This window comes from Podarcis liolepis (assembly GCF_965112155.1).
Source record: "Podarcis liolepis genome assembly, chromosome: 7".
Taxonomy (NCBI): Eukaryota; Metazoa; Chordata; class Lepidosauria; order Squamata; family Lacertidae; genus Podarcis; species Podarcis liolepis.
In genome coordinates this window covers 66,527,261-66,544,968 of record NC_139561.1, presented here as the reverse complement: position 1 = coordinate 66,544,968, position 17,708 = coordinate 66,527,261, and the positions used below count along the sequence as shown (strand labels likewise).

Below are 17,708 nucleotides of genomic sequence, written 5' to 3'. Positions count from 1 at the left end.
TTACCTTTTAAGTTGAAAACTGTGTTTAAGGCAGTTAATGCACCATACATTTAAAGCACCCTAAAAGAATCCTGGGAGCTGTCCTTCTCTCCCCCCCATGCTACAGTTTCCAGCACTCTTCAAAAACTACAGTTCCCAGAATTCTTGCAGGGTGGTGTGTGCTTTAAATGTATGATGTGTACACAGCCCGAGTCTCTGGTGCGGTGGCCTGAGCTCCACTCGGGATGGGGCAAGTGGCATAACCAAACCTAAGGGTGTCCACAGGAATTTTCTTGGGGGGGGGGGGAAGGCAAGGTAGAACACTGAAAGTGGAGGAGCAGGCTAGTTCCTCAGGAAAAAAAATATACAGTGGTACCTGGGGTTACAGATGCTTCAGGTTACAGACTCTGCTAACCCAGAAATAGTACCTCGGGTTAAGAACTTTGCTTCAGGATGAGAACAGAAATCGCGTGGCAGCGGCGGAGCAGAAGCGGGAGGCCCCATTAGCTAAAGTGGTACCTCAGGTTAAGAGCAGTTTCAGGTTAAGAACAGACTTCCAGAACGAATTAAGTTCTTAACCTGACGTACCACTGTTTATGAAAAGAATAATGCCTGTATATTTTGCCTCCTATCTCAGGTTCCACGAATACTAGGACTTTACTCTGTAAAAAAACAGCAGCTAAAGCAGGCAATTGTGGGTTATGGTTTGCCTGGGGTGATGGGTGCTTGGCCCCTTGCCCCTACCTCTGGACACCCATGCTCAGGTCTATGTGGTGAGGCCATGCCAAAGGTGAGACTTGAATGCACCTCTTTGAACTATCACAAGGTGCCCGCAGTTTTCATTCCATTTGGATGGTTTGCCCAGTTGCTTCTGTGGGTGCAATGATTGCAAATCAGAAAAGGGGAATCTTTTTCAGCCTGGGGGCTGCATTCCCTTCTGGGGGCCACATTCCAGGGGTGCGTGGGGCCAGAGACAAAAGAGGGAAGAGCTATGGATTTTACCTTTACCTATGTATGGAAGGTGTGTTTCTGCACTCCCTCTCTCCCCTCCATCCAGGAGGCATTATTAGAGTCCAAGCACACCTTCTAGTCAGACAAAAGCAATGAGGGTTAAGGCTGATGGAAGTTATAGTGCAAAACATCTGGAAGACACCAGGTTAGCAAAAACGTGTTAAAACATCCTATGTATGTTTAGTGCAAAGTAAGCCCCACTGTGTCCAGTGTTTAGGATTGCAAATTAAATGTGAATTCTTTATCACAGCTTCATTCTTGGAATAACTTCATCAGCCTGCGTCTTACTTTGTTTTACTTTTAATACACTTGCATTTTATTGAATTAGCAAACAAACAAAGTTTCTGTGCATTTAGAATGGCCGAGGGGTCAATGCTTGTTGGTAGCAGAGTGGATACGGAAGAAGATAATTAAATACTCTCTGCTTTGGGGAGAGAGAGCTGACACTGACTGTGAGATGGCCAATCAACACAATGACTCTGCACCATTTTTAAATATGGGCTTTCCCTGCAACTCGGCCAGAGGGAAGCTAAGTGCAGTCACATGATCTAGGTTACTGAGCAACTCATGAATGGTGGGCATGCTCCATTCATTATAATTTTTTTAAAAAACCACCCTTCTGTTCTAAGGAACTGTTGTGTACAGCAGATGGCCTGTCTGACTAAGGAATGATAGTGGAAACTACTTCAGCAAGTCTTGGAAATGGTTAGCACAGGATAGGTGGAAATATATTATTTTCACTTTTCCCAAAACAGATTGAAAATGACCATAGGGCTCCTTTTAATCCTGAGATGGCACTTTACACCATAATTTATCACACACTGTATTTTAGCTGTGTTGTTGCTGTTGTTGATTATGATAGCAATAGGGAGTGTGAACTAATAAGTCCTCAGTGCTAATCTAATTTTAACCATAACCTCACTTGCTATCTCTCACCCTCATTCTTTCCATCATTTGTATGGGGAGCATGTTAGGAGACCCCTATTCCCCTCACAGAGCTACAGTTCTCAGTGTGGTTAACAGTCCAAAAGAACTCTGGGATTTGTGGGAGACAGTTCCCAGGATGCTTTTGGGGGGGGGCACACTAATGGTTCCATATGAATTTGCTAAAAAACCTCAACAACTTTGGCAAAGAAAAAAAAAGCACCCAAGAACTTTTCTGCCTGATTTTCACTGTTTGAAGTATGGCAACCCTAGACTATGAGTGTTAAAAGTGGCATGATGCTGCTTTAAAAAATATAGTGCAGATGGGACCCAGATTACACTACCTCACTTTGAGGTGGTTTTTTTTTTACTAGCAGAGTCTTATTTCGGCAACAGTGGAAAAGTCTTCTCCTTGTGGAAAACTTAGGAAGTTCCACGGTTATGTCACCTTAGATAAAACGGTTGTGGAACTCAGGATTTAAACAACAAATGTTTCTCTATCAAAGGTAAAAAGGAGGAGGTGTGATGTCACAATGGCAAACTGAGCACTCCAGGGACACACACGTACACAACCATCGATCCATTTTTATTGCTGAGAAATGAATCGGAGCAAGCGTTAGAGGATGACCCTTAGAGACCTGATCGGGGCACTCTGCAGATGTTACAAGCACAGTGGTTCAATGGAGACTTTCAGTGTAGCTGATTGAGTTTTAATTAGTTGAAATCTCTGTGCGTGCGTGTGTTCTCTGGCACATGCTTTCTTATTTCGTATTGTCCTGGGTTCTTCTGCAAATGTGCTATAAAGCAGAAGTTTGAGTTAGGCCTGAATGAGTTCTAGAAGAGTAACCATGTTAATATGTTGCAAGCAAAACCAGAATGTCTCGCAGCAATTCTATAACTGATTTTCTGACACCAAGCCAGTAATAATAATAATAGTATATGCAGGAAAACGGTGATCAGCTACTGTTAAAGAATGGTATCATAAAATATGGGGCTATGCATTGATGGAAACATTAAACTTAATTTATGAGATCCAGGGAACAAAATCAAAGACAGGATAATTTTCTGTTTTTCCCCCTGGCCTCCAGAGCAAGCTCCACATGGAAGGCTTTCGCAGTCTGAAGGAAGGAGAGGCAGTCGAATTCACCTTCAAGAAGTCCTGCAAGGGTTTGGAGTCCATCCGAGTCACCGGCCCAGGGGGAGTGTTCTGCATCGGCAGCGAGAGGAGACCAAAGGGGAAAAACCTCCAGAAGCGCAGGCCGAAAGGAGATAGGTAAGGCTTGGCGCAAGCAAGAAACAAGCAGCTGCTGTGCTTATGAGACCTTGGGTGTTCTGTATGCCAGAGTTCTGGTTGCCTGCATCAGTCATAGATTGGTCTCCAGGATTTTTTGGCAGGGAAGAGGTGATTCCCAGAGTTAAAACAGATTCCCTGAGTTGGATTAACAGCCAGTACCTCTTCCCAGGGAACTCTGTGGGGAAGTATTCTCCTAATAACTCTCAGCACCTTTAACCAACTTGTTCCCAGGATGCTTTGGGAGAAGACACAGTGGTATAACAGTGCTTTAAATGTAAGGTACCGATGTGACCACAGTACGAAACAAATCCAGTGCAGTATTACTAATGATTCCAAAAGTCCCAATATTCAATTCATCTTTCAAAATCAGCAACCAATTGTTTCTTGCATCAGAGGAACTTTCCATCCATGTAGTCTCCAGAAAAACAAAGTGGAGCGAAGGGAAGTGGGCGTGAGAAGAGAAAGAGAAATCCCAAGCCAGGCTGTTTAGGGTTTCTCCCCAGCAAGGCCTAATCTTCCCAGTCCTACAGAGGCCTGGTTTCCATATCAGCCACTACTGTGAGGCAACAAAGACATCTATTTTGCTTCCTCCCCCAAACACATTTTGGGGAGGGTGGGTCTCGGGATTGTCCTTGGTCAAACCTGAGGCCCCTTCCCAAAGCAGGGCGAGACCCCAGGACAGACTTTGTGAGCCTCTCGGCATGCTGGGTTTTTCACTCCCCTCCCCCCAATTCAGTGTCCTGGGCCTATGGAATCTATTTAATAGATCTATAGGCTGTGGCATTGCATTTGGGGCAAATTTAGTTGGTGGTTGTCCACTGCAGGTGGGAGCCAAGCTTTGCTCCCATTCAAAAGTGGCAGTGCTGACTGTTCGCTGCTAAAAATCAGTGCCCAGAGGCCCAATAGGGAGAGTGGCAAAGAGGCAATGTGGCTTCCAGGACCTTCAGCTGCTTGCTATCCAACCTGGCTGGCTGGCTACCTGCCGTCACTACAATTAAAGGGCCATTCCCCACAGTACAGTAGCAGGCATCAAGAATGCTACCTTGCTAGAGTTTGTTACTTTAAGGCCAGAGCCCAAGCAACTCAAAAGAGCTTGAGTGGCTTTTGCCTCCTCTGGACAGGGATTGGGCAGCAGCCTTTACATTGTGCTAGGGGCTTCCCTCAGCCTTTTAAATGAATGGCAGATGCAAATTTCCCAGGAAAGGGCAAAAAACTCAAAAGTGAAAGGTCAGAGGTCAGAAGCACCCAGGGGCTGAATAGCATGGGCTGGTGCTCCTGTTCTGCAAACGTGTGTTTGCAGGATGGAGCTGTGATCGGTCTCTTTTCCCCTAAGACCCCCTCCCCTTTGCTCAGAAAAAGAAAAGAGACACCATAATATGGCCCTGTGTTTCGGACTACAACTCCCATCATCCCTGACCGTGGGCTATGCTGACCGGGGCTGATGGGAGTTGTTATCCGAAACACCTGAAGGTTGGGGAAGGCTGAGTTCAGCCATTTGTCTGCTTTGTGCAGAATTGACTGCTTTTGAATGTCAGCAGCTTAAGATCTTGCAACCCGGGATTCTTTTAAATGCATATGGCAGGGAAATATGCTTGGGTGGATGCATACATACATACATGAAAAGCAGTGAATTGTACGCCTCCTCATGAGGAATGCCCTCCTGTGTTTAGAGATGAAGGTGAACATTGTTGGCATCCGTGTTTCTCAAGAGACAATGGAGTGTGCCTCTGGGGGTGAAGTCAAAGCACTACATTAGCAGCACCCAAGTGACCTTCCTGGGCACAAGCCTGGATGCCCACACAGCAAGCGCCCCCCCCCCCCCCCGGCTTGGCCTTGCTGAAAAGGTCCAAAGGAAAACAGAGCAATACAGTTGGCACCAGCTTGGCTGCAGGAGTTGCCAGAAGGAACCGGACAAGGCACCATCCAACCGTCTTAGGGACTCTACTCTGGATTCATCACTATATCAATCTTGCCTTCCGCAGGAGACCTTAAGTAGCTGTCAACAGTGTGATAGCAGAGCAGGGTTGCCCCCTAGTGGCGTTCATGTGTACTTTCCACTCATGATACACATGATGTGTGCCCTTAATTATTGTATGCTTAAATTGGAGGGACCTGTACTGGATAGCTCAGTTGGTTAGAGCATGGTGATGATAATGCCAAGGTTGCAGGTTCTATCCCCATATGGGACAGCTTTGGGCTAGAATTCAGGGGTCAGCAAACTTTTTCAGCAAGGGGCCGGTCCACTGCCCCTCAGATCTTGTGGGGGGCTGGACTATATTTTGGAGAGAAAAAAAGAACGGATTCCTATGCCCCACAAATGACCCAGAGATGCATTTTAAATAAAGGGGCACATTCTACTCATGTAAAAACACACTGATTCCCGGACCGTCTGCGGGCCGGATTTAGAAGGCAATTGGGCCACATCCAGTCCCTGGGCCTTAGTTTGCCTACCCATGAGCCGCATGGTCCTTAGGGTACCTTCTAACTCTGCAATTACAGTGGTACCTTGGTTCTTGAGCTTAATCTGTTCTGGGAGTCCATTCAACTCCTGAAACTGTTTGAAAACCAAGGTGTGGCTTCCAATTGGCTGCAGGAGCTTCCTGCACTCAAGCAGAAGCCGCGTTGGATGTTTAGCTTCCAAAAAACATTCACAAACCAGAACACTTACTTCCGGGTTTGCGGCATCCGGGAGCCAATTTGTTCAACAACTAAGCCGTCCAGGAACCAAGGTACAACTGTATATGATTCTTGCGTAGCTGCACCTGATGGCACATTCTGCTTCCAGGTTTGGTTTATTAAAGGATTTGAAATTATTGATTCTTTTACATTGTGGTTGTTTTACTCTTGAGTATCCTGGACCCAGAGCACTTAGAACTTGTACGTAAATTAATGTTGGTTTTGTGGCTTTTTGAAAAGAGAAGGCCAAAGGCTTCTTGTGATCTTTAACAAATTGAACCTCTCCTGCGCCTCATCTCACCATCTCTTTTCTCTTTCCCAGATGCTACAACTGTGGCGGCCTGGATCACCACGCCAAAGAATGCAAGCTCCCGCCACAACCAAAGAAATGCCACTTTTGCCAAAGCATTGCTCACATGGTGGCCAACTGCCCCGTCAAAACGCAGCAGTCGCCCAGTTCTCAGGGAAAGCCCGCCTACCTCCGGGAGGAGGAGGAGGACATGTACAGCTCACCCCTTGTTCCTGAAACCAGGGAATGATGTTGGGAAATCAGTAGGGAATATACCGGATCAACAGGCTTCAGGGCATCGAGTTGGCAAAAAAAGAGTGGGTGGGTGGGGGGAACCGTGAATAGCCTCTGCCTCCAGGCTTAGGGAAGGCAGGCACCTAGCAAGAGAACAGCAGCTCTGAAAACATGTAAGACTTCAGCAAAGTGAAAGCTCAGAGAGCCTGAATGTTGACGCAGCCTCCTCCCCTTGTTTCAGCATGGGAAGGAGTTCTGCAAATCCTGTCCCCAATTGTTCAATTCTGGGAAATGGGGAAGCAGCTGCTCCTTTCTCATTTTTGCTTTCTCCAGCAATCCAAATAATATTTCGAAGGTTAAAAAAAAAAAAAAGGAGCTGAGAAATCTGGTTCAGGGGTGGGTTGATTTTTGATTTTTGCACAGGTTAAAGTTGTTAGGAATAAATAGCTGCCTCCAGTTCTCATGTGGTTGCATGCTGTGGGGAGTGGGCCAGGCAGAGAAAGCAGTTGTTACAGTCTACTTAAGTCAGACCTTTAGGGCACAGGTAGGGATCCTGTGACCCTTGGGATGTAAATGGACTATAGCTCCCATCATCCCTGACCGTTGGCCATGCTTCTGGGGTTGATGGGAGCTGGGTTCTAGTAATATCTGAAGGGTTGCAGGTTCCCCACTATTGAATTAAGGGTTTATTCAGGACCCTGTTCTAAATAATGCATCTAAATTTCCTACCTTTGGGGACCACAGACAGATACAATATTGTGGCCTCTGTTTTCTGCCCAGGTGTGGGTCACCCCCAAAGTTTCTTACTGCCCATCTGTATGTGGGGACTCATCTTGGCCAAGTGGAAAGATTTAGGCCTCAGGTTTTTGAGGAAATGTGGGCCCGCTCGCAGATATGTAAAAGGAGCATTTTAAACAATGCATGTACTGGGGTGGGCAGAAATTATTTCCACAAGCCAAAGGCCTACCCTAACTGTCAAACCAGGCCTGAGACCTACACTTGGAAATATGGCTTGCTTTTCTTTGTTGTCTATGTGTTGCTTTGCATCATGTGTGGGAAGCTGCTACTGAACTACAACTCCCATCAGCCCCAGCAAACATGGCCAATAGCCAAGAATGATGGGGGTTGTAGTTCAGCAACATTTGACAGGCCACATACCTGCTTCATATTACTTGGCTAGAATGTAACAGATACAAACACGGGACACTAAATTCGTAATGTTTGTAGTATTTTTAAATTTACACTTTCTGATTCCAAAAAGCCTGACCTATCTACTGTGCTAATTTCAAGCACAAAGGTTTTGAGTTCGAGTCTTTCCCATTTTGTTTTCGAACTTTCACTCATCAGGTAAAGCTGCTGTTCCCTTGCCCCCTGCCTGCTTTCCCTACTGATGCCTTTAATTTATTTCGTTCCCAGGACAGCTTAACTTGCCGTGTGAGACACATGGGGGAGGGTGGGTGGGTGTCTTTGCTCTGAAGCCGTGATGTGAAACCTGCACTACGACGTGCGTGTATGACGTATCTTTGGGTTTGCTTTCTTTTTGCTTTCTTTGTTTTCTTGGTTTTTTGGGGGACGGGGTTCAGTGTTCATTGCTTTTGTTTTTTTTAAAGAAAAGTATAAATATTCTGTTTTGTATTTTTGTATATTTTAATCTTTAAGAGAAAAAAAAGGAAGAAAAAGAAGAGGAAAAAAAGAGGACATGATTACTGCAATGTATTTCTCAGGTATTCTTGTACATCTCAGGGATGGAAGAACCTCAGCAGCCTTCTGGGGCTGAACAGATTGGAACCTTGTGGCTTAAAAACTTTGGGGGGGCATTGTTACATTTAACAGCACAAAGAACAAAAGAGTCTCTGTTTTTCAATTGTAGCTTGCTGTGTGTGGGTGGACTGATGTTTTTAGACACTGTATTTGCATAGATTGTCTGCGTCCGCCCCCAGCTATATTCACAAATGGATTTCATGTACAATCTGGTGTGACGTTTCTCCTGTGCATTGACACTCCTGCTCAGCTCCTGTTCATTCCCAAGGAGTTTAGGTAGGAGAACTTTCCTCTGGGTTGTACCTTTGGGCCATTTAGGGGCTACAGGGACAGCACAGCCAGATGCATAAAGCTTGGGCAACAAAAGCAGTTTACGTATCAAGCCCATTTCACCTTTCTGGGGGTGGATGCCCTCTCTGTTCCCAGATATCCAACCATTCCTTAAGATTCTTAACACTGTCTGTCCTCACCTGGTTACCATATCTGCATCTTGCTGCTACTGCACTCACACATAATTTTGAATGATTTGGCCCATGGTGGCTTTCTACAAGGCCCTGTTGTGAGGCAAGGGAATGTTGGGTGCTGCTGAATCAGGGTGGCAGAGTGGAAGACAGAGAGATCTTGACTCACAGGTTCTCCTGCCTGAGCCTGGTTGGCTCCTTGTAATAAAAGGATGCTGGATTTGATGGACTATTGGCCTGGTGCAGCAGGCTCTTCCTATGCGCATATGTTCAGGCAGCAAAATCCTTTTGGATTTCCATACTATCCTGGCTTTTTCTCCTTTTCCTGTGCCCAAGTTAGTCTTGTGAGTTCCTCTTGTAGTCCAACCACATTAAGAGCATTCCAAGAGGAATTCTGGCATTCTACTCTTTTAGAAAAGTGCTTCTTCTTCAAGGTTGGAAGTTTTTAAGCCTCTTAAACCTCTACACTAGAGTAAGGGGACCAGCCTGGCCAGCTTTCCTGAGATGTGAATTTACAGGTCGATATTTGGGGGGAACTTAAAAACATGTAAGGTTGTTGGTTAATCTCTAGATCATCAGCCATTTCCCACAGATAGTTTCCTATCCGGTATATTTGAATAACTTATCTATGGCGGGCCCGTCCATTTCTAAATTACCTGCATTGCCAAGCATTTTTTCTTAAATATCATAACTCACATAGCAGCTCTGCATGCTTTCCCTTACTGGATGGGTTGCAAACATTTTGCTAGTCGAAGAAAGTGTTGGTTGTGGGCTGATTATCAAGGGCCAACATTACCAGCTGCTACAGAGCCATGCAGTGGAATTTGAAAACTAAAAACAAAAAGCTGATACTAGATAACACTCACTTCCCTATAGCTGAAAGTGCTCTCTGTCTCTTCCCACCTCCCTCTCCCTCCTTCTCCTGCAACGATTGCAGCGAGGAGGTGTGAAATATACAGGATGGTAGTTTTGAAATTGCTGTGGGGATCTTTACCTTATCTACCTCAGGTTAACGTGTCTTGTGTCAATGGGGCCAAATGCATTGGATTATATAGCTTGCTCTGAGTTGCCAGAAGAAAAGGGATGCTTCCCTAGAGTGTGTCCAAAGATTAAAATGCTACCCCTTCTAGTTTTGTATCCGTCTTAAAAATAAAGTAAAATAAAGTAGCATTGTCCCCCCCCCCCCATTTCCTTCTTAGATATTTAGTATGTGTAAATATCTTATGTAAATCTTTCTGGCTTATTTCCAGTTTTCCTTTTTGACGATTGTTTACAAACTTGAGGGTGTGGGAAATAGCCAAAGCATGTGGTGGGCATTTGCACCAGAGGGGCATAGAGGGGGGCACCCTCTTTGTACCTTGCCACTTTGCAACTTTGCCACATGAGAGCTGGTTAAGGGGTAGGGGGAATTTCCCATATCTTCCTACAACCAATGAGAGAATTGGACTTCTGAAATAACAGTGATTTATCTGCAAGCCAAGAGGAACAATGTTCGGGGGGGGGATTGATTGCAGCTTCTTCCACCCACTAGTTTGCAGAATTGTTTTGGAAATTCTTTAGGTCAGTCTCCCAGGCCTTTTTTTTTTTAAATGACAAGATGGTTTCTAAAACTCTTCAGCTTGGTCTTGCAAATAAATCACTGCTTGGAATAGGCAATATCATTACCATTTTAGACAGTGATGGACACTATGCATTAGGGGCAAGCAGTGTGCATTGCAGTCAGGCTGGTGCCAAGTCTGCACTCAGGGTCACTGTGGAATAGGGAGAACTGAATGTATTGGGGGTGGGAAGGGTGGGGGGGATGATGGCGACTTCTTGCGTGGCTACATGATTGTGTACTAGGAGACAAAACGAATGTAACTCCCATGTTTACTGCTAGCGACCAAAGCTTGTTTTGTGTCAAACTCTTTGACTTTTTATGAAGCGGGTGGGTGGATGGGTGGGAGAGGGTGACTGTGTGGGGTTCTTTTTAGAGGGGGGGGTCATGTCTGAGCTGCAGGACTCTGTTCAAGCAAGCAGCTATCCTGCTGATTATGTCTGGTGGTGACGTCAAAAATCCCCACGACTGCATTCCCCTCCCCTCCCCAATTTTCATTTTTGTACCAGTTTTGGAAAACGATGGAAACCAATAAAGAATATGGATCATAACTTTCTGTGCATCTCTTCCTTTCAGCAAAGCATACCTTGAGGTGAAGGCAAATTATTTTAGAGAGCTAGATTGGGTTGTTCAACCTTGGATTTACTGGAGAAACTTCTGCAAGACCAATTTGTGGAAACACTGCTTGCTAGCAGAGGTGGCCCTACCTAGAGATGAGGTGAGGCAGTGACCTCAGGTGGCAGATTTGGGGTATGAGCATGTCTCAGGGTAGGAGATTGTCTTAAGATTGGCCCTACTATTAAGCAAAGTGAGGCAAGGATGGGAGAGGCTCTTGTGGTATCCTGGCCTCTCACCTCCTTTGGAAAAGGCTCAGCAGTTATGACTAGGTTCAGTTTTTTTGATTAATGATCTGGACACACCATGCATCTGTACAGTACAGTACTTGCAATTACACACAGGTCCTGCTTACTAAACACAATGCATTCCGTGGAAATCAGTCTTTAGATGAGCATTCGCATAACGAGTCTACAATTTCCATTATTTCTCTGAAAATATTTCTAAACTGGGATTTGTCTAATCTCTCCCCCCCTCCACTTTTTTCAATGGTTCCTCCCTGAAATGGCTGCAGCCAATCAGGAAGAGAATCTGATCTCTCCTCCCTGATTTGTTTGATCTTTCCTGCTCTGCAGTGCATCGAATCTCCCTACCTTCCACCCTGGTTTCTTCATGAAAATGGCTGTCACCAGCCAGCAAAGCAGAAACAAGCAGGGAAATAAGGATGTAGGCAAACTCTGGATGTTTGGATATCTGAATCTGCAGTGTTTTTAGCAAAGCTTTGCCATAATGCATTACATTTAATTTTAGCAAAGTAAGTGGGCCAGTAGTGGGACTTGTGTACATTGAACACAATTCACAATAACAGACTGTGTTTATCATTTTTGGAAGTGGTGTTCTTTTTAGCCATTTACCAACCCTGACTTCTGGGCAGATTCACACAACTAGCCATTGAGTGCTGGAAGTCTCTCACAGCAATGTCCACTTTGAGAATATCCGACCAAGGTCCAGCTTGCAGTGGCCCCAAGGATAATGGATTGTTAGGTGATTAAGAGAGGATTTGAAGAACTTAATGGGTTTCTTTGCCATTATCTCTGATCTCCAGCTGGGGTGAAGTGTTTCTTTGCCATTCCTGAAATTTGGTACCTACAAAAGCTACTTACAGCACAATCTAAAGTGTTTCTCTCCAGAAGTAAGTCCCGTGGAATTTACCAGGACTTCTCCGTTAAGAGTGCATAGAATTGCACTGTGAGAGACTGTTTCCAAAAAAAGTCTGAGAACTGACCCATTTATAATCACTTTTTCAAAATGCAAGACACTAAAGCCCTATTCATTCAAAAGACTGCATGTGGGAAGAGACTGGAAGTCTGCCCCATACATCTGGAGTACTGATATGCCACTTTTATTGTCATAGTTTTCCCCAAATAATTTTGGGAGCTGTAGTTTCTTAAGGGTGCTGAGAGCTGTTAGGAGATCCACATTCTCAAAGAGCTGCAAATAGCAAGAGTTCCCTGCTGTGAGGAATTGACAGTTAAAGAACCCTAGGAATTGTAGCTCTGATGGGAATAGGGGTCTCCAAACAACTATCTTCACCCATAACAAACTACAGCTCCCAGGATTCTTTCGGGGAAGCCATGACTTTAAAGTAGTATTAGGGTTCTTTTAATTTTATGGCATGAATGTGGCCAAGGTGTGCAGAGGTGGCCATGCTAGCCCCACACTTGGTGCCCTGTCTGTTCCATCCCCACCCTCAAACTTCCTCCAGTTGAGCATACAATTCTGAAGGGGAATTTTCCCCAGGTTCGTGTAGTTGTGCAGAATTCCTGGTTGCGCCAAGGGATCTAAACATGTTCAGTCAAACACATGAAGAATCTCTCCCCAGACTTTGAACCTCACTGCCTGAAAGTCTAGAGTGGAGCTAACAACTACCCAAAACAAAGAGAACATACATGCTCCAGTGGTTGCTAGTGCAAATCTATTAATGTGCATTTTGGAGTTTAAAAAACCCCACCCTTCTTTGGGAGTTTGGAATTCAAAAACATTTCATTCTTAAAATCTGACCAGAGCTAGCTGGAAAAAGTAGTAGGACCAAACAAAAGAAGTTTTTAACACCAAAACACATACAACTTTGAATTTTTGTGTGTGTGGCCTTAATGAGTACCAGAGCCCATTCTCCTTTCTGTTTTGGATGGACCATCAGGCTAGGGCTGATGGGAGTTGTAGTTCAAAAACTTCTAGAGAGCACCAGGTTGGCAAAGGCTGCATTAAGGGCTTTAAAGGTTAATACCAGCACCTTCCTCTTGAGCCCATAAATTAACCGGTAGCTTTTCCTCAATAAGTTACCAGTGGCTGCTTTGTTTACTCTCGGCTGCTGTTGCTGGAACCTTATTATGACCTAATCCCTCAGCCGCCACCTCTCAAATTCCTCAGGCACCTTCGCTCCAAAGTCCTTCCCCATCTTTCCTTGGGGGCTCTGAACGGCACATTTGTCTCTAGGCTGCTCCTGACAAGGCGAACACTGCCCCCCTCCACCCCCCCAAGTTGGAGAAATATCAGCCGGGAACTTAAAACCGCTCCCCTCTCCAGCGTAGGCCTCGGAGCCTGCCCTTGGCTTTGCTCCCAAAGCGGCACGCCTGGATCTGTCAGCAGGTGTCACGCCTTTCACACCCGGATCCTCCCCAACAGGTGGGCCGCCTCCTCAGGCTGAGGGAGCGTGAAGGTGGAAAAGCAAAGCGCTTCTGGCTACAGAAAGAGCCACCCGCCTGGCCTTGGCTTGCAGGCAGGGTGTAGCGGCAGCCTCAGCCCGTCCTCCTCTAGCAGTTCATTTCCCTCAGGCCTGGAGGTCAGGACTCAGTTTGCCATCATGGCAAAGAAAGAGGGTCTGAAAAGGCGGCTTTCTCGCTTCTTCTCAAGGAGTGAGTTGAGCTTGAAGGAGCTGCAGCAGAGGCGGGAAAATGAAGATGAGGGTCCCAGGTTGGCAGGAGTGAGAGATGAAGGCGGCAGAGGGAAATGGAGGATGAGGCCTCGGAAGAAGAGAACCTCGGAAGGGTGAGTGTACTAGGATAGGCCTGGAAGTGCCCCCGGTCAGGAGTAAGGATGCGGAGGGTGGGATCTGTCAACATGCGTTATCTTAATTTCTCTCCCCCCCCCCCAGTCTTAAATTCAGTTTTTCACATTTCCACATGAATCGGAGATTATTATTTGTTAGCATCCTTGTGAAAATTCATATTTTAGTGCAATATTCTTTGTATGCAGTTTTGGCTAATTACACATTTTTTTTGCAAGCAGCATCCTCTAATATACTGCATCTTTATATGTTATTTTCATGAATATTCTGTGAACCGCCCCAAGATCTTATGATGAATGGCAGTATATAAATCTAAAAATTAAATAAATTATATGCATTTTAATGCAAACTCCCCCCCCCCCATTTTTGTAAACATTGGTTTGAGAGCTGCATTATGAAATTCAGTTAAATGTGCAGATGTGAAGACTCACCTTTATACCTTTGTCAGGACATAAGCTACGTACTTATTTATATACAGTAGGGTAAGGGGTTTTTTTGTTTCATTTTACAAATGTGTTCAATGAGGTGCTCAGATGTGTTTTTGAATTTATCTGCACATTTTTGTGTTGGGGGAGTATGCATAAGTTTATAACTGGGGAGAGGCCGTGGCTCAGCAGAAGAGCCAGAAGCGGCTCTCCTATTGGGAACCAGTGGCAGTAGACCCATGACTGTGCCTTCTCCAGGCAATTCTCCTCTTTTGAAGAACAGAGGAATGTATGCAATATGGCATGCCCTGGCTCCATTAAACTAGCTTGCTTCTGTATATGGAATGTGTTTGTCCTCTGCAAAATGTATTGGGACAGCCCTGCACAGAACACTTCTTTTGCATGCAAAAGGTCCCAGGTTCAGTCTCTAGGAAGGATAGGGAAAAATTCCTGGAGAGTCATTGCTAGTCATTGCAAACAATAACAGCTGGATGAACCAATAGTCTGACTTGGCATAAGTCAGCTTCCTGTACAGAGGTTTTGCAGGGAACAGCTGCAGATCAGTGATAGAATCACAGTTAGAATGGACCACGAAGGTCATCTAGTCCAACCCCCTGCAAGGCAGGAATCTTTTGCCCAACATGGAGCTCGAACTCATGACCCTGAAATTAAGAAGTCTCATGCTCTACTGAGTGAGCTATCCAGTAAAGCACATATGACAGGTGCACCTGAATGCCAACATTTTTTTTTTTTTTGACAAATAGACGTTTGGGTCATAATCAGCAACAAGAAGGACATTGGAGATTTGTCCAGGAGCCCTCGGCAATCCTTCCTTTCCACTCTGCAGCTTGCTGATATGCTCCTGTCCTCTGCTCTGTTTGCATTTCAACAGGAGCTGTTTCAGGAAACAGGCCACAGCTGAGTCATCCCAGGGAGCTCAGTAGGGATCATCTTTCAATGAACAATTAGCGTCAGATTCTAGTTTTGCCCTCACTTCCTCTCTCTCGGCTCAGAGCAACCACTACCTGAGCCCTCATCTGTTGACAATATTTTGAAGGACCAAATACCAAATATAAGAAAATATTACCTTTCTTGCAGGTGGCAGCAGGGACAGGCGATAGTTAAGAACTGCAAAGCATGAGTGAGGGGGCACAATTCAGGAAACACCCCCCCCTCCAAGAGGGCATGCAGCCCTTGGGCTGTAAAAGGATCTCCACCCCTCATATAGGGAGTGGCTGGGATGGGCAAGGGCTCAATGAAAAAGGGAAGCAGAAGCAATTATTTGGCTGAGAGACAGTTAGCCTTTGTGGCCTCTTGTGTGCCTTCCTTCTGGCTCCAATCCTTCTTTCTCAATTTCATTCCAGGGCAAGTGAGGAGGATGTAACCTCAGTGCAAGTGAAGCATGTTATGGAGCCCCCTAGTTGCAGTAGGTCACAGAAGCCGGCATCGAAGGTGAGCCCCACTGCTGCCAAAGAACCTGTGGAAGGGCCTTCTTTAGGGCAGGAGAGGTTGTGAGGAGTGCAAACCCAGTGGGACTTACTTCTGAGTATGTTCTGCCTCTACAGTCGGAGGTGGTATCCCTCTGTATTCCAGTTGCTGGGAATTACAAGTGGGAAAAGTGCTACATTCTGGTTTGTTTATTTATTTAGAAAACTTATAAACCACTAGATCATAAAAATCTCCAAGCAGTGCAGAAATAAAATTATAGGTAAAGCATGGCTGAAACCCACAAACCAATTAAAAACAGGGGCTTGCATACTTTGTTCCCCAACCCTTTTCCAAGGGTGTGTCAGGGAAACAGGATCCAGTGAATCCAAAGCTTCCCTCAATCTCCCTCCAGCAACCTGGAATAAGATCCCTTTTTTTACTGTTACTGCCATTGGACAAATATGGTGAAGCAGCAATGGTGGCAGAGCTCCCTTTCCAAGGAGAGAGAGAGGGAGATTCACTCATTCATGCCTACCAAAGGACTACAGGATCGCACCTTAGTTGAGTAATCGTTTATATCGATTAAAAATCCTTTGGGTTTTTTAAATGCTCCTCTAAGTATCAGATTTTCTAAATAATGGTTAATTATTCTTAAGGCAAATAATTACACATCTATGTGTGATAAGCATCTTCTGAGAAAAGACACATGCATCCTACTCACACAGAAAGGCATTATTTATTCATTTATATTTAAAATGTCTATCCTGCTTTTTGTCCACAAAGAAGCTTTCAAGTTAAAAACATAAAACATCCAATTAAAAAAACCTGCAATCAATACAAACAAGAAGCAAAGTCAGAAGTGTAAAATCCACTCAGCATTAAGGAAAGGCTCCTCTGAGGTAATGCTTGCTGTGACACATGTATGAAACACGGAAATATATTTTCCGCCAGAACAACTGCTTCATTCCTAATCAATGCAGATTTGATTGATTAAATCAGTTAAACTCATATGATCAATAAGTCAAAATTTAGTTAATCAATTGATAGGTAGTTCTCTTTAACTTGTATTTATTTATTTAGTTTTGCTTTTAATAATATGATACACAATCACCTGAGAATTTGATCAGGCTTACTTCTAAGCATACATATGTATATAGGTGTTGGGTTGCTCTGAATATATGTATATAGGACAGCTATTTATTTATTGAAAATGCTTCTAGGCCACCTATCAAAATAGAAAATACCTTTCCAAAGCAGTGTGAAAAATATACTGAAAGCGTTTTAAAACAAGCATTAGTATTCACAATCAAAACAATAGCACAGAAAGAGCAATAATAGAGCAACGTACAGCAACCCAAACATTAAGCTACTCTCTTAATGGTGGTTCACTTGTGGCAGGAGAAATCAGCCATAAGAGGCAAGGTGCTTAACCCTTTGTCTACCCTCCAATTATGGATGGTGGAGAATAATTTTCAGTCTAACCCAACAAGGTGATTCTTAGTGGGATGGATAAAATGTGCTTTTGATACCTTCCATCTTTGTACTGTTGATTGAAGCATGTCACATAACTCAGTTGCCTTCCCGTGACACACAGCTGATATACATTTATGTGTGCTGATTTGTGCTTGTGGTGGCCCAGCAGTTAGTCTCCTCTGTTATCACCTGTCAATCTCATCTCTATAGTTCACTGTCCCTCCAGGGCACTAAAGGCAGCAAGCACCAGGCTAGCCCATTTGATGCTCACAACCTAGAAGTAGATTAGGCTGAGAGGGAGAGGCTGGTCCATGATCACCTAGTGAATTTCACGGATTTAAACCTGGCCTTTCCAGTCCAAGCCCAGCACCCTGCCTTCTATGCGGAAGGGCTATAGCTAGTGGCCAGTGCTCCTGCCTTGCATGCAGAAGGTCCCAGGTTCAATTGCCAGGAAGGGCTGGAGTAAATCCCAGCCTGGAATGCTGGAGAACTGCTACTGGTCATTGGAGAATGTAAATAATACTGAGCCAGATG

The 17,708-nt window shown here is 44.8% G+C and overlaps 2 protein-coding genes across 2 annotated transcripts in view; both read left to right on the top strand.

The window, feature by feature from the left end:
• Positions 1-7,846, top strand: part of LIN28A (lin-28 homolog A) — a 47,395-nt gene extending 39,549 nt beyond the window's left edge. Inside the window, exons 3-4 of the mRNA XM_083512044.1 lie at positions 3,003-3,187; positions 6,207-7,846. Of these exons, the coding sequence (XP_083368170.1) occupies positions 3,003-3,187; positions 6,207-6,423 (402 nt within the window). The 3' untranslated portion in view covers positions 6,424-7,846. The remainder of the gene's footprint in view (positions 1-3,002; positions 3,188-6,206) is intronic.
• Positions 7,847-12,834: 4,988 nt separating this feature from the next.
• The window catches only part of CRYBG2 (crystallin beta-gamma domain containing 2), a 61,602-nt gene continuing 56,728 nt past the window's right edge, over positions 12,835-17,708 (top strand). The window contains exons 1-2 of the mRNA XM_083511909.1: positions 12,835-13,829; positions 15,638-15,725. Of these exons, the coding sequence (XP_083368035.1) occupies positions 13,645-13,829; positions 15,638-15,725 (273 nt within the window). The 5' untranslated portion in view covers positions 12,835-13,644. The remainder of the gene's footprint in view (positions 13,830-15,637; positions 15,726-17,708) is intronic.